This window comes from Mustela nivalis (assembly GCF_964662115.1).
Source record: "Mustela nivalis genome assembly, chromosome: 12".
NCBI lineage: Eukaryota > Metazoa > Chordata > Mammalia > Carnivora > Mustelidae > Mustela > Mustela nivalis.
In genome coordinates, this window is record NC_139031.1 from 82,060,226 (window position 1) to 82,087,853 (window position 27,628).

The 27,628-nt window shown below is 35.2% G+C and overlaps 1 protein-coding gene across 7 annotated transcripts in view; it reads right to left on the minus strand.

The window, feature by feature from the left end:
• Positions 1-701: 701 nt before the first annotated feature.
• Positions 702-27,628, minus strand: part of PHTF2 (putative homeodomain transcription factor 2) — a 120,211-nt gene continuing 93,284 nt past the window's right edge. For 5 of the 7 annotated variants that reach the window (XM_082691889.1, XM_082691893.1, XM_082691891.1 and 2 more), the window contains 9 exons: positions 23,383-23,601; positions 16,639-16,767; positions 14,948-15,220; positions 14,607-14,738; positions 11,208-11,294; positions 8,383-8,538; positions 7,098-7,193; positions 3,766-3,891; positions 702-3,133 (listed from right to left, as the gene is read on the minus strand). In XM_082691889.1, the coding sequence (XP_082548015.1) occupies positions 3,113-3,133; positions 3,766-3,891; positions 7,098-7,193; positions 8,383-8,538; positions 11,208-11,294; positions 14,607-14,738; positions 14,948-15,220; positions 16,639-16,767; positions 23,383-23,601 (1,239 nt within the window). In that variant the 3' untranslated portion in view covers positions 702-3,112. The remainder of the gene's footprint in view (positions 3,134-3,765; positions 3,892-7,097; positions 7,194-8,382; positions 8,539-11,207; positions 11,295-14,606; positions 14,739-14,947; positions 15,221-16,638; positions 16,768-23,382; positions 23,602-27,628) is intronic. The other 2 variants (XR_014300840.1, XM_082691892.1) reach the window with 2 other exon arrangements.

Consider the following 27,628-nt stretch of genomic DNA (forward strand, 5'->3'; position numbering starts at 1 on the left):
TTGAAAATATACTGTCTCCTAGATCCACAGTCTCATCCCCAGGAGCTGAGCTCTGAGAGGGAACCAGTGCTATTGATAAGCATTTGTGAATGAAAAAAGGTGGGAGTATTAGTGTTCTAAGTGATATAGCAATTCAAGGAGTTGCTAGTCACGTGCTCCATTTTGCAGTCGGAAAGGAGATTCATTAAAAGAGCCAGTTCTAAGCTTAAGGTAAGTTTGAAAGTACACTTGAATTAATAGTCCCTGATTTATTAAAATCCTATTAACACTTGTACCAACTAGGTAATAGAAATATTAGAATGCTTACCCATCTTATTTTTGGCCATGATCTCTCATGCTGAACTCATGTGGCAAAACTGTTTGATTAAAAATACCACTATCCTTCTGACAATAAGTTTTAATATCCCAGGCCACAGCCAGTTTTCTGTATTTAAATACAAACAAACAAGCAAAAAAAAAAAAAAAAAATTTAATGATATCATAGCATTTTGGTGATAAAGACCTGCATGTGTATTATTCTTCCCTGTTAAGAATCATAACAAAATTTTAAATGTCAGGGATTTTAAAAGAATTTATTTCCAGTCCCTTGAAATCTAAGAGTTATAACTAAAGTTCATGCTATAGCAAATACAAAATTACCACAGAAATTCATATGAATTAAAAATGAAAAAAAAAAAAAAACAAACAGGAAACACCTCCAGTTTAACACTGTCAGCATAGAATATTTTATTTTAAACTTGCTGTTCAAACTTTCAAATACAACACATGTGGCAAAGAAACAACAGTTAACACACAACATCTGCCACAATTCTATCTTTGAACTGCCTTTTCTATATTATGTGATATGTTACAATTTCTTTCCATTTCTTACATTCATGGTATTCTTAAAGGCAGCAAATGTCAATATTTCTGCTTTGAAAACAGTTCCATTAATGTTTTGAAATTGCTTAAAATGACTTTTTTCCTTTTGGTATTCTACTGCTGCCCACCTTAGTGACATAATTCATATTATTTATAGGTTGTTGAGAGGTATACTGTACTCAACAAATCAACTCCCAACTCTTAAGTTAAAATGAACTTCAATCCAAAACAAGCATTTTCCTACATCAGTATACTCAGCTACCTTTCTCAAAAATATTTCCATTCTGAAATAATTTTTTTTTGTGAGATACAATAGTTTTATCTTTTATTCCTAACAGAACTCATGCTGTACTTTTTTTTCAAAATATATTTGATATATTCTGTGCAAAATGTTAAGTTCTGTATAGGTATGTACCTTATTCTGAAAAAGTTTATAAAATATAATTCCTAAAAACAACCTCAACATTAGACAATAGAGGAAGAAGAAACATATCAAACAAAGCCTAATTATCACATGAGAAAATAAGTATGTTCTTAAAGCTCCAGTAATACATTCCTTGAAAAAACTCAGAATGCACTTTGGTCATTATTAAACATATGAGAACTAGGAAAGTAAAACAAATTGCTTTTGTTGTTTTTTACACAAAGAAAATACACTGCACAATGAGGCTGAATTGAGGCTGATCAAAAGGAATGGTAAGAGCAAAGTGATATTATGACATGGCTCTGTTCTCTACACATTCCTGATCTTAAGATTATGACTTGGGGATTAAAACTGCACCAATCAAATAAATCATTTACAATTAATTATTTTAAATTCCCTAAAACATGGTAAAAAAATGTGAGGATATTCAACATGATACACCTTGCACCAAGAAAATTCTATACTGTTTCAAATAAATTCTTTGTTTTAGAAACTAGATTCCCAGTTTAAAAAAAAACAAAAAACCTGCAAAAACATTTCATGTTTCATGTAATTCCTAATATATTCTTGATTGTACAAATATAACAACTTAAAATCAAGGTCTAATGTAAGATACCATCATATTCGCCCTACTTACCTAACATGCCAACATGATAAATTCTCATTTGGACACTTGGCAAATTGCATGTGTGTGTGTGGCGGGGGGTGGAGGTGCGGGAGTAGGTAACTTTCCTGGTTAAAAGCATCTAAAATAGCCCTTATAAAATTGAGGGTGAGGGGGATGCACCAGGTTAAGTTTAGAGGATAGAATTTGCAAACTGAAGCTCTTTTCTGAAAATCTGGATATAGTTTTATAACTAGCAATCAAAGGAATATTCTACTGGTTCTTAACCTTATTCTTAAGTTGTTCATTTGAGTGTGTATACACTATAGTGTACCATGGGGAAAAATTATTTTACTTGAGTAAACATAATGTACTTTAGTAATATCAATAGGCACTTCACTTGTGAGATGAGTGTATACCTCACTCAAAAGGATACCAGATCATGCCCTAGTACACTATAACATATCCCATATAAAGATACGCATTTAAAAGTAACAATTTTAAAAAGTGCACATTTTGAGCATGCACAGTTGGAGCTGTGCAAACAGCCCAGTGTTTCAAATAAATACAATTATTACTAGTTAATTTTTATCAAAATATCTTACAGTATGGTAACCATTTACAATTATTGCTCTATTAAGAGTTTTATCATCAAAGAGCACTTGTTGACCTGTTATGTAATACCATATATATTAATACTGAAGGGTGCATAACTGCAGCTTAATCAGTGTAGATCCTGGCATTGTTCCAAAATAATTCAAAAGAACCCTGACTGGATCTTGATTTACCAAAGAACATACTTTCTGTGTTTAGATGAATCCAATGCAATATTCCAATGTTAAAGACGTTTTCCTCAAGTAAGGCAAGTTCACGGCATCGATGGACAAACAGTACTTAGCAATGGCTTTGAGTCTCACATTTTGTTATTTTGTCAATTATTTATGAACAATTACCAGGATCTCAAGTATCTGGATATCAGTTTTATCACCCTTGCAACAACAACTAAGTACAGCAATGCTAAAAATAAAATATAAAGACTAAAATAAATGTAAAAAAACAATGAACAAGTAAAATAAATATAAGAATTGCACAAGACAGTCTGATGTAAACACTTCGATTTCCCAGCTGAGACTCCTGAAGCAAAGAGTCAGTGACTGCTTTCAGGCAGCTTAGTTGGTACTCTTATTCTGGAAAAGAGGCTACATCTTCTTTTCTCTGAATTGTCATGATTTAATCTTCCACAGCTAGTGAAAAAATAATAGAAGTAGTAACCATTAGCGTCAGTTTTAGTACTGCAACTTACTAAATTACATCACATAATGCTTTTATCTAAATTTCATTCATAAACAAGGGCAGGCTCTACTATTTTAAACTCCTTATCCCTGTGTTTTAAAGAAGATTTCACCTTAAAATAAAAAAGTTAAAGTCAGATTTCCCCTGCTTTCTTTTACTGGGAAGTAGCAGTATATACATACTTCTGGTTTAATATGAATAATCTACACCTTATTCACTAGGAGCTGTGTGTATGTTGGAGGATGTATGCATGGCTATGTAATAGATAATATCACTTTTGGCTAAAAAAAGAAATAGGGCTCTTCTTTTCCTTTTTTATCACTTAAATTAGATTCGGATTACATAAGTAAAAATAAATCCTTTTACTTATTCCATAAAAGAGTTCTATTTGTAGGAACACTGTTCCAAATTAGGAGTTCCATCAGCATTATAAACCAAGAATATTATTCATTCTCTTTGTACAGTATTATCAAAACGACTTCATCACTGCACATAGGAGATCTCAAAAGAGTGATAGGGTAAAATAAATGTCACAAAATATAACAGGGCACTATGAAATAAAAAAGCACTAGGAAGGGCTTACCTTTAAATTAAATCCAAGCAAGTCACTGATAACACCAGAGACGGCGGACAGGATGACAACCTGGGTGATGTTATAAAGCAGTGGATTCATCGTAAGCCCATATAATCTAAAGGGACTGTCCAATTCCTAGCAGGAGAAAAAAAATCCATGAGCTTGAAAACTCATTAAGAATTATCAGTTAAACAAATTCAGGGCAAAACAGAGAATTTTCAAAAAACACTTTCAAAAAACAGTTTCAAATTATGGGTACTTTTAGAAAGGATAAACTTGATTAAACTTGAAAGAAGTAGTACACCTCGTGGGTTTTGTTTGTTTTTAGAAGTGATTTTCATTAAAAGAACTCTATAACCTAAATTTATAACTCTAATTTCTGTCTCAAAAGAATGACTAGTAAAATACTGGTTTAGCAGCTATCAAGAGGTTTGAAAACATTTTCTAAGATAAGAAGAGAACATGGAGGAGAACAGTATCTTTTTTTTCTTTTAAAGATTTTTATTTATTTATTTGACAGACAGAGATCACAAGTAGGCAGAGAGAGAGGAAGGGAAGCAGGCTCCCCGCTGAGCAGAGAGCCCAATGCGGGGTTCAATCCCAGGACCCTGGGATCATGACCTGAGCTGAAGGCAGAGGCTTTAACCCACTGAGCTACCAAGGTGCCCCAACAATTACTTTTTGAATATAAGAACCGACTGATTCAAAGATTTAATATGCTTTATTATTATGAGTTTATTGGAAGAGATCAGTCAAAAAGCATTTCTTATTCTGGGCCACTGCTAAAATATAGGATGCCCCATGAGTTTCTAACATCTAACATGTGGCCTTTGTTCAAGTGCCATTTTTTGTTAAAACTTGAAGGCAGTTCACCTTGAAATTTTTTTCTTTCTTTCGGCAATTCAACATTTATTCTGGAAATTAAACGCACTGTTGCATGGAAGCGCTCTCCCAAAACAGCTTGATCAACTACTGACAAAATATGGTTTCGTGGCTGGGACCTATAGTACATTTTTAGAAAAGTGTTTTGTAATAAAGGAAAGTTACATATAGGAAGGAAAGTTTTGATACTTAAGATTCCCAGAATCTCAATCTTTCACCGTCTTCCCTTTTAAAATTATTTTGTGTGCCTTATAATAAAATACATATACAAATACATATGTGGAAGCTCTTTTAAACAAATGTGATCCTGAATCTCATATTTAACAAAAATAATGAACATGAGTTAAAAAAAAAAAAAAACTGGCATTGTGTACATTAAACACTGTAAAAGAAAATATCCTGATGAAAAAGATCAGTACATTATCTTGATGACAAAAATCACCACTGACTGGTAGAAGGGATAATTCAATTAACTTGAAAAAATGTAATTACTGTAAAATCCCAGAAAAGTTTAGACTGGGATTATGGTTCTTTCCTAAGCAGATCTGTAGTCCAACAATGAATTCATATAGAAGGCTAAATTTTAACCCAGTTAGAAACAACCATGTTTTCTAGAGCCCACTTGAAAAGTGTCTGGACTAGGAACACTCAGTCTTGATGCCTCCTATAAGAAATGATGTATTGATTCTCAGATTTAAAGTTATATGACAGGCCCTGTTTAGGCTCTGGGAAATTAGGATTCAGTTCCTGAGCTCAAGGACCTTATAGTCTAACAGATATGCAAATAAACAATTCAACTGTGAGTCTCCCCCTGAAGACGGGTATATAAGAGGTACAGGCCCTAGAGGAAGGTGTTTCTAAAACTTCGTGGGAAGAGATAACAGGCATTCCATAAGACACATGAGAACATGCTCCTTTGAATCGCTACAGGTTGCTTAACATTTTAGAGTCTGAGTGCACAGAAAGAAGTCCTTCAAATTTGTAAAACCAGTTACTGAGGTAAGGGTCATTCTTGGTGCAGACTGGACTGACAGACTGGCACCAGCAAATTTAACTAGGGGAGAAGTGCATGCGCTGTGCAGGTGAGGAAGATCGCTGGCAGAGGGGAAGCAATGTGGAGGACAGGTTGGAGAGGCGGGAGACTAGAAACAGGAAGGCCTTGAGGGTTCAATGGATCAGAGCTCAAATGAGAGACAATGAGGGTCAGACCCAGCGCAGAGCTGACAGGGAAGTGGGGATGTACTGGAAGCTATTTGAGAGGTTGAATCAATGTACCTCAAAATTTCTTGGCAGTGAAGTGGGAGAGAGAGGGAACAATCGATATTAAGTCCTTAGTTTCTGAGTAGAAGACTGTGTACAACTCTGTGCGATCAAAAAGGATCATATTGTTGTGCTTTGTACTTTAGTTATCTCCTATTTCTCTACTCTGGGACTGAAGCCGCTCCTAAGTCCCATCCTGCCTGGCACAGTGCCTACACTCTGAAGACACCGCCCACAGAGACACCAACAAGCCCACCCTCCTCTTCAGAACCTTGTCCAGGCTTAGGATATGCTGTGAGGCAGTAGAGCCCATTAAGACTTTTTACCTGACTGAAGAAATAATCGTAGCACTGAGACACAACTAATTTTGTACCATTCTCTGAACACTTACAAACATCTCTAAGAATTGTATTCAATTTGCTATGAAAATTAAGATTTTAAAAGACATTTTCTTTTAAGAGAGAAAAGCATTACCAATACTGCAAAGCAGTGCTAAAAATATTTTATCAAATTACCTCCAAGGAGTTATTATTACGAAATCAGATATTTTGAAATTATCATCTTTTTAATGGTTATAAGAAATGATCTAAAAATTCAAATGTTTACTGGTAATACATATTTATTATATATGTATTTCTACTTTTTAAGCTAACTCAGGCCAAGCAGAAGACTGCTTTCAGAAATACAAAATGAGAAAATTTCCAAGTTAACATTAAATTCTCCCTTTTTGAGGGGCGCCTGGGTGGCTCAGTCATTAGGCGTCGGCCTTTGGCTCAGGTCACGATCCCAGGGTTCTGGGATCAAGCCCCATATTGGGCTCCCTGCTTGGCGGAAGGCCTGCTTCTCCCTCTCCCACTCAACCTGTTTGTGGTTCCCTGTCTCTGCGAAATAAATAAATAAAATCTTAAAAAAAAAAATCTTCCTTTTTGAAATCTATTTTAAGTTCTAGGAGGCAAAATTTCCAAAGATGCCAACCTCTACAATACTTCAGACATTACTAAAGTCTCAATTTTTAAAAAAGTTATTAAAATTTCAAATTTGGATTACTGTGACTCATGGCATAAATGTGGTCAAATATAATTTGGAAACAATCTGGACAATCATAAAAACGAAACACAAGGTAGGATCTGCACAGAAGACTCAGATATAGTGCCAAGACAGCATATTCTACATTATATCCATTTTCAATTTATTTTTACCTTTAGCAGTTTAGTAGCCAGCTTTAAAACATTATTCACTAGTGTCAGTTCCTCTTTTTTATTAGGTTTCTTCTCCATTTTCAAGTAGAGGTTTATCTTTTTATAAAAAAGGAAAAAATAGTTTAAAAATACTTAAAATTACAACAGATACTCATTTTTAAAAGCAACTGAAAGATAGTTACTGAAATATTAACAGCAGTTCTCTGGTGATTAAGATAACAGAAGACATTAATATTCTCCTTCATACTGTACTGTATAGCCCAAATTCCCTACAATAAACATGGTATTTTATAATAAGAAGTCAAGAACTTTTTAAAAGTTTTCAAGTATAATGAAAGCTGACATAAGAAAGGCAAACTAGATGTCATTATTTAATAACAGGTGAAACACTTTAGTCCCAAAGCCAAAGCAACCTAAAGAATGAGTGAGAACTGGAGTAAAGGAAATCAGTTGGTTGGTTTGTTCCTCTCCCCTTTCCTTTTGAGCTCCTGTAACAGGGTTACCAATTTTTATAAAATCAAACTATCCTTGAAAAAAGTACTAAAAAAGGTTTCATTGCAACATGGGGGGTTAAGGGGGTAGGAGAAGAATAAATGAAACAAGATGGGACCGGGAGGGAGACAAACCATAAGTTACTCTTAATCTCACAAAACAAACTGAAGGTTGCTGGGGGAGGGGTGTTGCGAGAAGAGGGGTGGGGTTATGGACATTGGGGAGGGCATGTGCTATGGTGAGTGCTGTGAAGTGTGTAAACCTGACAAATCACAGACCTGTACCTCTGGGGATAAAAATATATCCTATGTTGATAAAAAATTTAAAAAAATTTTTTAAAAAGGTTTCATTGGCTGTAAGTTTCTTTGAATAATTCCTATGAAATGGTAAGGAAACTGTTAAACAAATTCACACAAAATAAAGTTAACCATCAAAACTACTATGCTTTACCCTTCCCATTGAATAAAAAGTCATACTTATTCAAATATGGCTGTGTCACACTGCAAAGCAAATATATTCCACTAATGGTTTAAAATTCATCATTTCTATAAATAGTACTTCCCTCTTGTCAAATAAAAGTGCAACAGAAAAACAGCAGATCAGATTTGAAATCTGCATCAAGTCAGGAGCACTGAAGATGAGGCTTGTGTTCTATCAAACTTCAAGTTTTGCTTTGTACACAAATGCAATCTAACAATAGGTTCCTAAAAAACTTGAAGTAAATGAAAAAATTTGTAGTTTAATATGTAGATTATAGACATTAACTTGTAAGAGAATAAACATGCATTCTCACCTGTTCAGTAAGTAATATTGAGGTATTGCTATATTTTTTACTTGTTTCTGATCCAAGGGTAACAAATCTTAGGAGAAAAAGCGTTAACGAGATGCACCAGATTATTAGTTCCCAATTGTAGTGACAATCAAGGAAGATCTCGTGCACATGAAGCAACTAAAAGTGTATGAAAAAGGCAACAGGAAGCAGCAATATGATTCAAACAATTTCTTTTCAAAAGGAAGTAACATTTTGTTTCATACAAATGAATCATGAATGTAGTAATACATTTTAAAAACATACCACATTTATTATGGAATATTTTACACATAAAACATAATCAAAACCCATGACTGAAGAGGGTAAGTGTCTTATTCCCAATTTAAAGTAAATACCCATAAGGTAATAAATATCATATGAACAAAGTCTGCTCTAATATTTGAAAAATATACTTTATCAGATTAAGAACAGTACTTGCCAGTATTATGAATGTCCACTGACATTCACCAATTTGTTTTTTGCATCTGTTGAGATGATCAGATGTTTTCTCCTCCTTTAAATCAACTAAAGGAGCTCAAACCAGATTCAGGGATTTTCCAAGTTGAAAGTCTTTGCATTCCGGGGATAAACTATACTGGTCATGGCACATTTATTGTTATTAAGTTGCTGGCTTCATCTTGCTAGTCTTTTGCATTGACATTAACAAGGATAGTCTTTTGCATTGACATTAACAAGGAAAATTAGTTCATAGTTTTCCATTTTCGTACTTTCTCTCTAATCAACTGGTACCAAGATTCTGTTAGTTACCTAAAATTAGTTGGGGAATATTCCTTTTTTTCTATTCTTAGAGGTTTTGTGTAGGATTAGAATTAGCTATTTAGGGGCACCTGGGTGGCTCAGTCATTAAGCATCTGCTTTCGGCTCAGGTCAAGATCTCAGGGTTATGGGATCCAGTCCCACATCAGGCTCCCTGCTCAGCGGGGACTCTGCTTCTCCCTCTGTTCCTCCCCTCTGCTTGTGCTCTCTCTCTCTCAAATAAATAAAATCTTTAAAAAAATAGAATTAGCTGTTTATTTGAATAATTAGCAAAATTCAACTGTGAAACCACATGGGTCTAGAGGATTTTTGTTGGTGGCAAATTTTTAACTGAATCACTGCTGCTTTATAGTTATAGTTCTCCTCAGATTTTCAATTATGTTTTGAATCAGTTTTAATAAATTATGCATATGTACAAAATTGTCCACCTAAGCTTTCCACTTTAATGATATAAAGTTAACTTATGTTAGCATTCTTTTTTTTCTAAAGATTTTATTTATTTATTTGACAGATCACAAGTAGGCAGAGAGGCAGAGAGAGAGAGAGGAGGAAGCAGGCTCCTCGCTGAGCAGAGTGCCTACAGGGCTCGATCCCAGGATCATGACCTGAGCCGAAGGCTGAGGCTTAACCCACTAAGCCACCCAGGTGCCCCTTATATTAGCATTCTTTAAAAAAAGCTTCTCAACTGTGCCAATAACTTATGGTTAAATATACTCTTTTTCTTTTTCAATATTTATTATTTGTATGTTTCAAAATTTCCAACTGCATGAGTTTTCTTGCTGCTGTCATTGCTTCCTACTGTAACTGCGTTAGTTAGATCAAGTGGCCTATATGGTCTGAGCTGAGAATTACTTTTGTACAGTACATGGGAAAGTTTTATAAACTGTCCTTGTGTCTGAAATGAATATGTATTCTCTATTCTTGGTTTTGCTTCTGCCATGTATCCAGGAACCTAGGACCACTTTTCATATTAACTTCTTGACACAGAGGTTATAGGACAAGACATGTAATGTACAATTTAAACCCTGAACCTTAGAGGGTTTATTCTTAGAGGAGAGACTTATCCCCCCCCACCCCCACTCTTGTCAGTCCAGGCAGAGAGTCAGATGTTCTTATTGTCCTCCTGTGCTGGAGAGCATGCTGTTTTTCTTATTCTACATTTTCACTGAGACTGTAGTCCTTTAAAGGAGTAGCATGTATAAGGAGGTATGCAGGCTGAGGCCTCATCTTCTGTCTTCTCTGGGCATAAAATCTCAAGTGTCTAAGATACTAAGATTGACAACATACCTCACTTTATCCAAGGGCTGCCACAGGATTAACCCATATACTTAATTACTCTGTTTTTAAATTTTATCTTCATGTTTGGCATCTTACTGTCTTATAAACTCAGGTATGTATGTAATACGTATATTAAAAAGTTTATATATGTATATTAAAAAGCTGAGGTTTTTCCTCCCCCCAGCATTATATAGTGCTTTAAAGCATAAGAACCTTCAGATAATCTAGTATGTCATATTACTTGAAATGGAAGTTTAATTTTATAACCTAGAATAGCCTGAGATATTTTTGTGCTTCCTGACTAATCTTGGACAATGAGAGTTCTTTTTCAGAGCCTGAGGCAGTCAAGTCACAGTGACAATCCAGATAAAAAATGAAAGAATTAATACTAAATGTGAATAAAGCAGAGATTCATAAAAACAGTCTGAAACAATCTCATAATTCTAGTTACTCGTAAGTTTGTTTTGGGAGGTAAAGATAACCAAGTGAATAGTGGATAAAAACTAATTACTATATATTCAATCAACAGAAATCTGAGAATATGCCAGCCAATGTTCACGACACAGAGATAAACAGACCCATTTACTCATTCTACCGAAAAAAAGATGAACGGCAAAAAGTCAATTTTAAAACCTGTACTACTAGGCTTATAAGTATTATTACTTTGGTTGTGTATTATTAGAAAGCCTTATGGAGCTAAATAATTAGAGCTGTGATTATCTAATTTTTACACATTGGGCAAGTCAACTCACCTGGGCACAACAGATAAACACAACTGATATAGTCAACAAGAAAGCAGATGAAACTATTACATCAACTGATCGCTGAGGACCTCGACGCTGGGGGAAAAAAAGGGAAAACACTTTTAAATATATTTACTAATTAGCAGCTAAGTCCATGCTTTCAATTAGAGTGCTGATCCATCGCTGCAAGTTGATCGTAACTTACACTGTCGAAAATATACCTAATTTGTCAGATGAATTTTAATTACAAAGTGTTACTATTTCCTGAGGATTTGCAATACAGTGAAGATGGTGAACACATAGCATGGAATTCTTGGCATAATTTCCACATTTTTCATTTCATTTCATTCCAAATATTTTGTCAAACACTAATCATTTATTCAACAAATGTTTCTTGAGCACCTGCTCAGAATGAGGCCCTGTGTCAGGTACTGGAAATACAGCAGAGAACAAAACAGACCTGGTCCTTACCTTCATAGGAACTAGCCGAGAGCCAGACATCAAGCTTATAACCACAGATCTATGCGATCAATTGTAATGAGTGCTATTAAAGTAAAGGTAAAGGATGCTTTGAGAAAACTGGTAGGAAATCTGGTGTAAGTATCACTTCCTTAGGGAGATCTTTCCCAGCTCACACTCCTAACTCTTAATCAAGTTAGGAAGATAGCTTAGGAAGATCTCCCTGATAAAGTGGTATTTACGCCAAAATAAGGTGCCAGGGCACAATGGCACATGGCAGTGTTCCTGGCAGAAGGCCGGGCAAGTGCAAGAGCATGAAACAGGAAAAATAATATTGCAATTACAGAACTGAAGCAGTCTAATATGGCTGGAATGGAGAGGGGAAAATGTTTCAAAATCAAAGGAGAGAGAGGCTATCCCAAGAGCTAGGTCATGAAGGGCACTATAGGCCCTAATCAGATTTTGCTCTTCAGCTTAAGAGCTACGGAGAAACTCCAAGGAGTTTTTAAGAATTATACGACAAAATCCACATTTCGAAAACATTGCTGGTGGCAGGCTGAGGAATGTACTGGAAGGAGGGAACCTGAATGCAGGGAGGCCAAAGAAACAGGCAACTACAGCAGCCCAAAACAGATAACTGACAGTTTCAGTTGGTGGGGGGATAGGAAAACAAAGAGAAGCAAATGTGATAAGGAAAGGCTGGCTGAAGACAAAGCAAAAGCTGACACCCAGCAACCTACCCCCACCCCCACTCCTGGGTGGCTGACACCCAGCAACCTACCCCCGCCCCCACTCCTGGGTGGGACATATTATGACATTCTTTAGGAATCGCCCAACTATCTTAATAGCTTGCTAAAAAGGACAGAACGACCTTGGCCATGGCAAGGCCTCTGGTATCTCCTAGGTTCTCTTTAGCATAAGAAAGTTCTACGAAACCTCCCTCTTCCCTACTTCCCCCACCCCCATGGTACAGAACCTGCTACCCCTTACAACCCCCGGGGCAGCAGCTCTTCCTGCCCTCAGGTTCTGTCCCCTTGCTTTAATATACCACCATTTTGCACCAAAGATCTCTCAAGAATACTTTCTTGGTCATCAGCCCCGAACCTCACCCCACAGAACTTCGGCTATATTCCAGAACTTCATCAAATGGACCCACGGTATATTTTGGAAGTAGAAAAGGTGGGAAACGGTGGTAAGTTGGATGTTGGAAATGTAAGAGAGGGAAGTAACTACCAAGGATAATTCCTAGGTCTAGGGTTACGTGTCTCCCTCACTGAAATATAAGCTCCTAAAGCTACGCAGACTTTCGTGTTCTGAGTAGTGGATATTACATGGTTAACAATAAATAAATGCTTACTGAATAATACAAAACAATATACAAAAGAATGCAAGACCTCCTTAAGGTTGATAATGAGGAATTCCAGGTGGCTTCTTACTAAGCTACATAACAAAGATGGTATTTATCCCTCCAAACTATAGAAAAGCCACAGTGAGCAAAATGAAAGCCAATTTTTAGCATTTCCCAGTGGAGACTAACAAGTTAAATCAATGAACAGAATAGCGAATTTTTTAAATAGAAGGTCAGACAAATAGTGCAAAGTTTTTGTTTGTTTTTTACTTCTTTCATTGTTACTTCAAAAAAAGGTAAAGATCTAGGTATATCAGAGGGTTTCTGGTCTTTGGGTCAACTTTATTTAAGATCTGATTACTCCATGAATAATGAAAATCACTGTGTCTTAATGCAGCAAAGAAATAATCCTCAGAAGTGCTTTCCTAAACCTAATTTAGATGTTTCCCATTTCCCTCCTGCATTTTTATATCTTACTTCCATAATTAGGGAAGTTATTTTAAAAGATTAAAGGAAAAGAACAGCATGAAAAGAATGGCTTAACTTACAAGCTAATATTTTTTATTTTATAAAATAAAATGTTTTACAAGCTAATAGTAATAGGCCACTTCAGGGAGGCTACTCATTGATTAGTTTTTAAAAATTCTTTTTTTAAGCAGTGGGCTCCCTCTGCTGGTTTCTGATAATCATTCTAGGTACGAACAAAATCTTTAAGCTTTTTAATGAGTAGAAGTTGGTGAGATTTAAAAAAAAAGATGTGACACCTAAACAAACAAAACATATGGATAAAAGCAAAAAGTAGAATTATACCTATAAATACAAATGAACAAACTGATGGTTGACGGAGGGAAGGCGGGTGAGAGGATGGTCAAAATGGGTACAGGAGAGTGGGAGGTACAGCTTCCCATTATGAAATGAATAAGTCCCAGGAATAGACGGCAGAGATTAGGGAATACAGTTGATGGTATTTTTTTTTAATTTTTTAATAATTTTTTAAAAGATTTTATTCATTTATTTGACAGACAGAGATCACAGGGAGGCAGAGAGGCAGGCAGAGAGAGAGGAGGAAGCAGGCTCGCTGCCGAGCAGAGAGCTCGATGTGGGGCTTGATCCCAGGACTCTGGGATCATGACCTGAGCTGAAGGCAGAGGCTTTAACCCACTGAGCCACGGAGGTGCCCCGGTTGATGGTATTGTAATAGTGTTGTATGACGACAGACGTAGCCACACTTGGTGGTAGGAATAGTGTAACATAGAAAGAAGGTGAATCACTATGTTGTACACCTGATACTAATGTAACATTGTGTGTTAACTATGCTTCGATTAAGAAATAAATTTTTTTAAAAAAGATATATTTAGGATCTGATCTTGAATAATCTACCTAAAATGTATTTAAGACTTTTAGACCTCAGGTATTTTACTAGAAAGAACCAGTTAAACACCGATTTTGGGTTTCTGTATATGGAATGAAAAGAACACTAAGTACGGCCACATAGCACGATGTTAGTACACAGGTGACTATACATTTAGATATACATGCATATTGACAAAAAGACTAAAACTCTCATAGGGAGTAATCATGCTAAGAGAACATCATTCTACCTTAAGATAGGACCGGAGAGATAGCCACATTTTTATATTCTGTACTTTCTTCAAACGGAAATGAGGAACCTCAGATTTTCGAGCCCTCCTTGCTGATGTTAAGTGTCCAAAGAGTTTTGCAAAAAGTAATCGCTAAAAAAGATTAGGATATGTATTAATTTTCAAGTAGATTACCACAGAAAAACAAAAATTTACAAAATATGTTTCAAGTACTACAAAAACAAAATAGGAAAATAATTAGCAGGTCAAAATGATTTAATGAAATACTAAAATATTTCAGGAATTCTTTAAATATTAAAAGGATAAAATATTCTCTATTCAGAATTCTGTATTATACCCACCTGTTTGTAAGTTCTTTCTGCTACACAGAGCAAAAAAAAGAAAATCCACACAAGAGACACACGAACCACAAAACTTATTATAACCATAGAAAGAACTATGACATCTTCATTAGAACCAAATGCAATCACATAAAGTTCTGAAGCAGAATGTGCTGTGAGTTGTTCCAAGTCTGTAGCTTGGGAGAGTCGGAAAACAAATGGAGTTAAACCCAGGATTAGAGAGATTGCATTTCCAAAAATCTGGTATCCTATTCCTGGTATATGGCTGTTCACCTTTATAGAGAGAGAGAAAAAAAGAAAATAAAAAGATGCATAAATCTCATCTATAGTAAAATGAGCTCCTATCAAGCATTATTTTATTTACAGCCATATGAAACATTTTGTTAAAATATATGAGTTTTAATACACAAATAATGAAATTTAAATTGACTCATTGTTTGGAGAGCACACTATATGGAAACTGTAAGTCATTATGTCTTCATTTTTTAAAAATAGCTCATTATCAGATTTCTAATTCATTAAATAGTTGCAAAAGGATAAACTATGTTGGTCTTACCTAGATCTGGAAAAAAAATTCTATGTACCTCATTATTTCAAAAGTTAGAAATATTCATAGACACTTTAATATTAAAAAGAATGAGAAGATCTCACATCTACTGAAGCTCAATGCATAAAAAGAAAAATGAAGGATTCTACTTATTTGATAAATTTGCAATTTGTGTTTTTCTTCAAATAGCTCAAAATACAAATGGATATCTCCTTAAACTCTAAAACCTTTTTAGAAGATAAGAGTATGGGGGGGGGCTATGAAAGGGAGGGGAGAGAATTATAGAAAAGTTAAGTGGAAATTAAATAATGGGAAATATAAGACTGGTAGGACTATGAGGGATCTTAAATACCAGCTAACTTTTATCATCATATTATACATTCTGTAAATGACCTGCTGGTTCACAGGCAGTTAAGGTATGGAAAACCAACTAGATCCAAATCTCCAGAGACTTCTGCACAAGTAATAGGAAGGAGATCAATTTCTAGAGCAGTTACTTTAATTTCTGTCCTTCAGAAAGCATGCATCATAGTTCTCATGTAACAGATACGAAATTTAGAACTGCAAGTTAAATCATGACTAGCTGTCCAGAGGAATCAGGTAAAATTTAAAAACTGTGATGATCTGATAAAAGACACAATTTAAAAGAAATGCAAATTAAAACCCATAGTTTTTGTACTCTACCTTCACAAACTACTTAAGATTTTTATAGCACTAGCTGCATTACTTCTATATATTTAAGTGAGCAAGCAAGTATGAAGACAAATATTCTATTTTGAACTTTTGGTGTACTCATAAATAAATGAAGCAGGAGGAATGATACAGGAGAAAATAAAGCCTTCATCAACACTTGTGTATGTAGCAGCTCCTCAGTTTGACCCATGGAAAGCAAAGAAAGAATAACATAAAAGAAGAAAATTTTAGACTGTACCATCTACTCTTCGTTAGAAGAATGAAAACAGCAACAGATGACAGTAGTTTGGTGATAAATCACCATTTAAATCACAACGCCAAATACAAATAACAGTCTTTTTCAGGTTGAAGAAAAGAGGTAAGTTGTAAATACAACCTCCTAGTAATTATGTAATATATTAATAATTGCTCTCTTATTCTTGAACTAAAAGGACAGAATTTAAAAACTCACTCTGTTCATTATCATTCCGCTGATTTCAAGCACAGACATGTCTGCTTTCTTACAGTCATTGCCTTCCCATACGATAGCACTGATTTTTTCTAATCCCGGGTGGGAACTATGGAGCCAAGGCAAATGACTCTACAAAAAAATAAACAGAAGTAAGTGAACTCATGAGTAAAAAATAAACAGAAATAAGTGAATCCATAAATAAATGACACTAAAAAAACATACTGGTGAATACATATATCATATTTTATAAATAGAACAATATATATATATCTTAACATGGGTATATGTGTATCTACACACACCCAGTATCAGCGATACTAAAATTCTGTCTTAATATTGATTAGCATATATATTGAACAGTCGGCATATGAAATTACACAGTTATAAAAAATGTGTAAGTTAGGAATGTCCTATAACAGGTATTAGGTAAGCTACTGTTCAAAAATCCTGTAAAATGAGTCAGCAAAAGCACTCAGTTGTCAATCTGTTCACATAGCTACTAATATACTAATGTTCCAAGACAAATGGATACCAGTTTGTTCATATTACTGACTCTCCAGCTTATGATCATTCAATACAAAAGCACATGACAGGTACGACTTAACCTCTTTGAAAGACTAAATGGTGATACAATCTCATCCTGCAAAAGACTCTCCCTCACACCTCAGCCTCAGTATTTGATTTAATTACTTTTCTGATATTTTAATCTAGCAATTCCCAAAGAATCAGTTTAACTTTTTTTTCCCTTCAAGTAAATATGGCAAATAGAAACACATGAACTAGAAGTACCCTCCCAAGGATAAAGCATCTCCCAACATTTCAAGAATAGAGAAAAGAAAAATTGAAAGCCTTAATAAAAGGATCAGATGTTTAACTTTGGGGGTTGTTTTGTTTGTTTTAGCTTTATAATTTAAAAAATAAAACTGCAGGGCTCCTGGCTGGCTCAGTACATGAAGCGTGTGACTCTTGATGTGCGGGTCATGGGTTTGAGCCACACATTTGAGTGCAGAGATAACTTAAAAATAAACCTTTAGAAAAATTAATAAAACTTCGAAAATAGGATAGTTGGAGATTAAAGATAGCAATAAAATTAATACACTAATCTTTACATTATCAGATATTGATAAGAAAAGTTAACATTAAAAGAATAGACCCCAGGGGCAACTGGGAGGCTCAGTATGTTAAGCCTTTGCCTTCAGCTCTGGTCATGATCTCAGGGTCCTGGGATGGAGACCTGCATCGGCCTCTCTGCTCAGCAGGGAGCCTGCTCCTCCCAGCCCCCGCCTACCTACTTGTGATCTCTCTGTCAAATAAATAAATAAAATCTTTAAAAAAAGAAAAAAAAAATAGACCCCCAAAATGGGATGAGTCTACTTACATTACAGTATTGCTAACTAATTTATACAATGTATTTCACTAAAATAACTTCTAACAATGAACAGAAGAATCTATTTATATTTATTCTCTGAAGAATAAAAATGTGATTAAAATATGGTAAAGATATGTTTTTGAAAACTTAAGGAATATAATATTTTCCTGTAGGGAAAATAGAACTGCATTGATTCATTTTGACTTAAGATATAAAAAAACACTTTAATAATATGTAAGAAAACAGATATGGAAAGTAATTATCATTCTGACTTATACATTAATTTTCTTTATGTAATGTGAGTAGACATATTATTGGTAAAACTCTTTTACATGTAGTTCATTTGGCTATGAAGAAGTTTCCTCTAAAAATTTATCTTTTTTCCAAAGATACAGTATTTTAATATATATTAACCATCACAGCATATATTTCACCACTGGAGAGCCTTAAAAACTGTAAGATACTAGTTATTACCTATCCACTTAATTATACAAATACTCCACAATATTCTAGCTAGGAAAGAAGTAATTTGTACCAAAATATGTATCAAATTTTCCAAGGAAATCTAGTTAATTATGAAATGTAATGGAACTACAAAGCCAGGACCAAGTGGGAGAAAGTGAATAGTCTTTCAGTGTATACAGTGTAAGGGTGTACAGTTTGAGAGGCAATTTTTTAACCACTGATTTACAGGCTTCTAATCTTTTTAAACCCTCAGTCTGTCAGCAGTGAATTAAAGGCTTCCCAATTACATGAAGCAAGGCATATCAAGAAGGTCCATCTAGAGAGAGAAATAGAAATTCAAGAAGTCCTTCACCCTCTTTCCAAAAAGTATTCATTTTGCCCAGCTGCTTTTGCAGTTACTCCAGTATTTGATACCATCTTCCTACTTCTAGTAGAAAGCCAGAAGGCAGGAGAAAAGAGAGCAACCAGAAACTGGTACATTTAAAAAAGAATTAATTGAAAAACAAAAACAAAACAAAACAAAAAACCCAGCTCTTTATCTCTGTGTGTGAAATATATTCTGAAATGGCAGTCTTGTTGAAACATGTACTGCCTACAGTGTATGAATAGCATTACATGAAACATTTTTTCAAAAAGGCTTAAGGAAAACATCAGGGAAAATAATTCCATTTTATAATTTTATCACATAGGTTCTTCTCAGTTAAGTTTTTCAATCCAAAATGTGGAACTCTTTTAATGATTGTTCTTTATCCTCATTCAAAAGCTCAACTGCTTTGCTCTGTGTTCATTCAGAACTGCCTCAAAACCTTAACATTAGGGGCGCCTGGGTGGCTCAGTGGGTTAAGCCGCTGCCTTCAGCTTGGGTCATGATCTCAGGGACCTGGGATCGAGCCCCACATCGGGCTCTCTGCTTAGCAGGGAGCCTGCTTCCCTCTCTCTCTCTCTGCCTGTCTCTCCATCTACTTGTGATTTCTCTCTGTCAAGTAAATAAATAAAATATTAAAGAAAAAAAACCTTAACATTAAATTGTGGCGTGTTTTAAGTAGATTCACCACAACAACTGCTTTAATGGAGTTTCTACCTGTGGGAGCTGTACCCATTAAAATCTGTCTTTGCCTACTGAAAAATAAATTTCACTTAAATATGGCCTCATATTTTATCATATACTCAGCCATGACTAGAGGAGAGAAATTTTCTGCTGTAGAAATGTTTCAGTTACTATTGCCAAACAAAACAAAACTACAAATTTGGTAACATCCTAACTAGAACACATGGATTCAAATGCTCATTGTTTCTTCCTAAGGAGGGATTTTTCAGTCTTTATGGTGGGCAGAAAACGGGTCCTCCAAATCTATTAGAGACCTCAATCAAATAAGAAAAAAACTGGTAGCTTTTAATTAAAGGGAGCTAATTTCCATTACCTGGCTATTATTAAAATTGAAAATATTGATGTTATTTTTTAGAAGCCTGAGAATAATGTGTATAAAATCAAGTCTTTCATCCAAAAGCAAAAGCAATGTAAGCCTATGATACTATAATTCATATGCAGACTAGAGCATTAAAAATCTTATCAGAAAAGGAGCAGAGTGGTATGAGAGATTTAAGGTCAATTTATTCTGATAGCATGCATTAAAAAAATGTATTTCCTTTCATTCATTCACCCAATTTTGTTTAAACACCTACTATGTACCAAGCACTGTGTGATTCAACAATCAGCAAAAGAACACATGGTCCCTGCTTCTACGCCTCTTTATGGTATTGCTGGGAAAATAGCTCTCAGGCATTTTCCTAAACTTCAATTCCAGTTATTATGCTCAGTGACGTAGGTGAATACCCAGATGACTCATCCAACACCCTATTCTCATGGATTGCTCACTGTTTTCTTCACTTCTTAAAATCCAGGGACCTATAGCTACTCCCATGGCCACCACCTAGACCTTGTCAACACACTGAACTGCTCAGCTTCTGAACTGAGTCTTCAACCACAGCTCCTCTTACTGGGTGTCTCAAAACTTCAATTCTAAAATACTTATGAACACACCCATCCTTCAATCTATAGTCCTTTCTTGGTTTTGTTTCGTTCTCAATCTAACACATCTAGATGCTTACCATATCCATTATTTCTTGGCCTCTCCTGCCTTGAATAGCAACTATTTATTGAGCACCTACACTGTGTGACTTTGGGCGCATTATTTAATTCCAAGCTCATTCTCAATGATTCTCATCTACAAAATAAATCTATACAAAATAATCGCATTGTCATAGGTTGTGAGAATTACGTAACATAATGCATCAAGATTACTATGCACAGTGCCTGCCAGACAGTGAATACTTTTTAAATGTTTGCTATTACTTATCACCACAACTATATTCCAGAGAACATCACACAAGTGTGTGGACTGGCAACCACAAATTCCTGGTTTCAGATTCCAGCTAGACCCTCAGCAATATGGAATGCGTTCACTTACTTGAATACATGCACACACATACTCTCCATTGCCCACCAGTGATAACTTCAAGCCTTCACCACCATCTACAAGCCCCCAATCCTTTCATCTCACTTATTGTTAACAGACCTCCTGCACCCTCAATCATCCAACTTTCTCTGTGCACTTCCTCCTCCTCCTATCTCAGCAGCAGATGTGTTCTCCTACTCACCAAAGGCAAAACTTCCTAGATATGCTTCCCCTCCTGCACTTTAAGAAACCTCACTCGAGAACTTCTTCTCCTGTATCTCTTCAATCCTTCCCTCCTGGTTTTCCCCTATGTACACATACACTTAAAATATCTCACATCTCGGGGAATGGGGACCAGAATATTCCCTCAATTCTATTTCCCTCTCTTTTAACAAGATTATGGCTTAATTTGTAGCCCAGATTTTCAAATTTTAGGATATTCAAATTTATCAATCTCTTCATTTTTTATATTTGCTTGAGTTTTTTGTATCTTCTTTAAAAAATTCTTCTCTTTAAAAAAAAAAAAATTCTTCTCTTTGGGTGCCTGGCTGGCTCAGTCGGATAAGCATCCAACACTTGGTTCCGGCTCAGGTCATGATCTCAGGATTGTGAGATCAAGCCCTTACACTGGGATCTGTGCTGAGCGTGGAGCCTGCTTGGGACTCTCTTTCTCTCTTTCCCTCTGTCACTCCACCTGCCGCTCACCCTCTCTGTCTAAAATATAAAATGAAATGAAATGAAATAAAATACAATATTCTTTTCTTATCAAGAGTAACAGATTTTTCTCCTATATTTTCTTGTAAATATTTAACATGTGCTTCTTCACATTTAGGAACTATCTGGAATATATTTTTGTGTAATCATCTGACCTACAACTATATACTGAAGAGCCCATCCTTTCCCCACTGGTCATAATGTCACTTATGTCATATATTAGAGGAACCCATGTAGACATGTACTACTTCAGGGTTTTCTATTCTGTCCCATGGTCTATTTGTTTACATACTGCCTTGGGTCTGCTTGGACTTATAAAACTCCATTTACCATGGACTGGATGGCTTAGAAACAACAGATGTCTATTTCTCACAGTTCTGGAAGCTGGGAACTTCAAGATCAAAGTGCCAGCAGATTTGGTGATGAGATCCCACTTCCTGGTTCAAAGACTACCCTCTTTTTGCTGTAGCCTCACATGGTCAAAGGGGCAAAGGAGCTCTCTGAGGTCTCTTTACTAGGGCACTAAACCTACTCCTGGGCATATATCCAGTAAGGGAAGTCTCCCTGTTGTTTCCAAAATTGTTTTAGTTATGCTCGACATTTTGCTCTTTAATGCGGACTTGAAATCAGTCTAAGTTCTACCAGATAGAAAGACAAACATAACTGGTAGGATTTTGTGAGAGAAAAAGCAGAGATATTGGGCATCTCTGACATGTTTCTGCATTTAATAGAAATAATCCTAAAATTTCATTATTAAATATGATAGGTTTTTAGAAGGTTCTTTGGTAGCTACCTTTTAGCAGGTTAAGTAAATTCCCCTCCTACTTTAATTTTCTAAGAGCTTAGTTGTTGGTTTTATTAGGATTTGATGAGAAGTTACATAAGAGAAAGACAAGGAAGAGTGAGAATTTTAAATGACCATGGATTTCCGACTGGTGAGTGGATGGATGAAGAGGTTATTCAATAAGATTTTGAGAGCTACAGGAAAAACAGATTTATGAGGGAAGATGGGGTGTTTGGTTAAATCTGAGATACTGGTGGGACATTTAAAAAAAAAAGATATGGCATAGACATGTGCTGTCCAATATGGCACCCTACTCACAGGTTGCTATTGGGTACTTGAAAAGTGGCTAGTCCAAATGAAATGTGCTCAAAGGGCTCACAAGAGATTTGAAGATGTAGTATAAAAGGAGTAAAATATTTCATTAGTATTTTTTATACTGGCTACATTTTGAATATATGGGGTTAAGTGAAATACATTAAAATTAATTTCACCTTTTTAAATATTTTAAAGAAGGCTACCAGAAAACTCAAAATTATACATATGACTCTCATTAGATTTCTGTTGGATAGCATTGCTAAAGCTGTTGAGAGATAGAAATCTGATATTCATGAGATAGAGATTTGTGAATTATGGTCTTAGAGGTAGAGTTAAGGCCATGGGTGCTGATATGACCATGAAGTATGCTGAATGAGAAAAGGACTAATGCATCTAAACACAATCTGACTTATAAAACTCCATTTACCAACAACTTCTCAGCAACATAAGTTTGCAAGGCAAGAGATACAACCATAATATAAATACTGAAATTCAATGCTCCAATGAAGCCAGAAGGAAAAAAAAAATCACAGGAATATTATTTTAATTGAATGTAAGCTTTTTTTCACCTCTATAAAATGTGTACAAACATTCAAAAAAGCTGGACTGAGAGCCCCAAATAACCCAATACTAAAACCAACCTGATGAAAAGGGTCGTCTCTATATTCTTTTTTCACACTTGGATTAATTTGAGGATTTTCCATATCTGTCTCACTGGTACAAGATGACCGGCATTCTGCACAGTGTAACAAGTCTTCCCATAATACATCTTCTGTTTCAGATTCTGGCCTTGTACTCTCAGAATCCTGTCTGGAACTTGAACAGCGAGAGCTGCAACTAGTACCCGATTTAGGGGCATCCTGAAATCAAGATATTCTTTGACATTAATACAATTTATGTACCCTTTTCAACTCAAAGGATTCTATCAGAACCATACATTGCTACTTTTTGCTACAACAACAAACACACTGTCAAATGACAGTGAAATAGAGAGCAAACATTAAAAATATGTTAGTTTTTAAGGAGTAACAAAATTTCCTCATATCAAAATTTATTTGAAAAAAAAAAGAAAGAAAAAAAATTTATTTGATTGCACATCTCAGCTCAAGTGCTGTTTTGCGTGCAAAGGTAGTGCCTGTTTCCTCCTAAATTTTCACACAAAGTTCAAAATTCAGGCAGGCAGAGACTAGCTTAGGTTTGCATGGTTATTATTTTATCGGGATATATATTGGTATTATATTATCACTGAATATTAACCAACTTTAACTGATGTGTTTAATGGAGTTATTTTCTTACTCTCTTTTTTTAGCAAGAGTAGATTTCATGTATCTACTGTTCTAGTTTTTCAAACAGAAGTTCAATAAATTAATGTAAAATTAATAAATAATCCATACCAGGAAGATAACTGTCAATTCATGTTTTTGAGATAATCTATGCTACAGAAGTGAAAAACTAAAAGGCACAAGTTAGGTAATTTCTAATCAATTTATTTTTTTCCTAGAAGTTGTTATTGTACAAAATAAGTACTTTTGAGTAAAAAGTTTCATTTAATAATTCAAAATAACTTTTACTGAATAAAGAATGGTAACAGCCATCCTTATAGCCAAGTATGTTGAAATTTTCAGATTTGTTTTTAGTTATCCTCTGTCACTAAGATTGTCAATTTTACCTTTAAAATGTTCTAGATGTATCCCTTTCTTCTACTCATGATATCACCAGAGTTCAGGCTTTATCACCCATGCCTTGTTTGCTTTAAAGAGCCTCCTAATTGACCCCTCTCTGAAAGGCCTTCCCTACTTTCCAGATTAATCTTCCTAAAGTGAGCTTGTCCCGCGCCCCTCCCCCCCATTTCTCTGACCAAAGTCATCCTTTGGCTTCCACCACTCTTCTGGATAAAGTTCAAACTCCTTCACCAGCAGCCTTGTCTTCAAATATGCTACTTTTGGACTTTGTTCTCCACTCGTCCCTACCACAACCTTCTCCAGTGACACTAAGCTACTTCCTGGCCCCTAAACACAGCTGGTTCTTTGTCCCTCTAGCCTCTGATCAGGTGTCTACCTTGTATCCTACCTTCCTTTACAGCCTCCTCAACCAAGTGTCAGGAAAACACCATTTCTATCCCTTTCTAGCTGGCTTATCTTGTTTCTGATCCTTAGTTTAGTCTTATGGCCATGGGGGATAAAACTATTTTCTTAAAGATACACTGAATATTAAATGAGGACTGTAGCTTTTAATACAAACCAGGGGCTCCACAAATGTTAGTTTTGAAGCCTTCTATTCAAAGTGTTCCCTTTGTCCCTAAAATGAGGTATTATTATTTATCTTCATGACAATAAATTTTACACTGCTATTCAGCATCTATAATACTATGTTATTAAATGTTGATGTATTTAATATTCTCAAGTCGTAACTCTCAAATACACTGTAAGTCAACATAAGACAAAAACCAATTTTTTTGCCACCTTTACCATACGTAACAAAATATTTTGAATGAATGAGACAGGTGACTGATAATTAATTTACTGATATTAGAATGGGACACCATGAATATATATTTAGTGTGTTGATTAGGGATTTATTTGTGGGAGGAGAATTAGTTGTTTGAACAAGAAGTAAAAATGTTTTCAAAGAAAAGAATTTCAGAAAGAAAAAAGGTAAGAATGAGTCTGCTTTGTTTTATAAAAAGCACTCCAAAAATGTTTGATTCATTAATGTCAACCAGAGTACTTGAAGCAAACACAGTTTTTATCATAACTGTTTTCATTAGGTAGTAAGGTACAGAAAGTATTAAGTAACCAGTAAACAATCGCTAATTTAAAAAATTTTGGTAAAGCTAACTTATTATCTATGACTAATTTCTGATGCAGACTTGCTAATCAGATACAGAAAAACAAGATTAAAGGCCTCATGATTATTTAACTGAAACTAATGGGTGATTCCAGGGATAAGGAAATATCTTTCTTTATAAAAGTATCTTGCCAAATACTGATTAATAAGTGGGCCACTTTACAAATGTAAAATCTAAAATTTATGACCTATAACCACTTATATGTCAAACAGAATTTTGCCTGCAACATTTAGGTGATTAATGGTCACTTTGAATTTCGCTAAAAATCAGAAATTTTTGAATTAAAGAAAATAGCCAAGTTAACAGCTCATTTAATTTGGTTCGGTCTGCTTATTTTAAATCTTTAGACAAGATAGCTAAAACTGAGCATATAATCGAATTAAGGGGAGAAAAATTATTTGAAGGGAATAAGAATTTATAACATTAATGCTTTGTGCCAGGCAATTGTGCATAATCTTATTTAATATTAAGAATCTGACGTGGGCAGTCTTCTCTCTCTACTGTACAGACACAGAAACACAGAATCAGAGAAGTTAAATAATTTTTCCAAAGTCACTTAAATGTTCTGAGTCCAAGTCCATGGTTTCTTCATGATGCTTCCCAACAAATGCTACCTCCATTAAAGGAAAAGCTAAGTTTCAATAGGGAACAAAAACTGAAAGATACTTGTAGAGTTAAACAAAACAGGAGAGAGTAGGAAATAGGGTAAATGCTTAAAGGAAGTTATTAATTCCACAGGATACCTCTTATTCCAGATAGTCAAATAACTCCACCACCATCATCCAGGAGACTAGAAGACTAGAAGACAACCAGATATATACAGCAGATAGAAGAAAAGGGAAGAAACTGGGGCAGGGGTCAGGGTGGGAGAGTTGAGGGGTAGAAGGAATGGGGGTTAAGTGAAAGTCTACACACTAAATGGCAAGATCACCACCTCATGCCCCCAAACCCCTTGATGCCAAACACCATGGCTGCTTAGTATAGTATCTACTATTCCCACACCACCAGAAGATTGGATGATTCTTCCAGAAAAACTAAAAATCCCTAAAAGTATATCTATAGATACTGACATATGGGAGGCTTAAAACAAATGGCTGTGCCCTAACCAGTCATTTTATGGTGAAGACCACAAGTTCTACCCAGAAACAAAGTGCCTTCCAAAATGCTTTCTTTGTGTCTCACCCTTAAAGGAAAAATATCATCAGTAATCTGAAGTGAACAGAATAATAAATACATAAAGTTGTAAAAAACACTACAACACTGTTCTATCCTGTCTCAATATTACTTCTTCAAGGGAGTTTTTCTTTTGCTTTTTTAAAATACCCTGAGGTTAAGCTTGATTGGAGAATCAAAATCTTCTTGAACTGAAATGCAGCTTTTAAAATATTTTCTAGTCTAAAGCTCCCTACTTTGCAGATAAAGAATTTGAAGACCAGGTTTTATTTTTAGGTAGTCTTTTACATCATTAAAAAAAGATTTAAAACAATCAATGCCTACTAGCTAATTAACGGTGTTACTTAGCTTAAAATCCAGAAGATTTTACACAACATATTTATTTAAGAGATAAGGTCAGTAGGATACTGATCTGCCCTTCAAGAATCTCAGGAGTTCAACGTATAGCTGCAAACCAAGAAGGGGAAGATTCTGGGGTGAGAAGAGTACCTCCAAATCCAAACAATTTATCTATAGGAGAGTGAAGACCTCCTAAATCCTTTCCAGTACAAACTGGCTTCTGACTGTACTTAGTGTTAGAATGAGAAATTCACAAGACTGAATTTCACAAGGAACAGGGGACAGTATATCAGATGATCTCAGTGAAGGCAATCAGCAGACACAGTGGCATTAGTTGTGTCTAATGGCAGCCACTGAGAGAAGAAACACAGCCACAGTCACCGCTAAGATTGCATAGAGATTCAACCACAGAGAAGATTGTATGAAGAACAAGTAACTCTTCTCAGCTTAAAACAATCAAGGTATTCACACTCCAGCACAGCATAATATATGATTTTTCAAATGATCATTTTCAAATGATGTCCTAC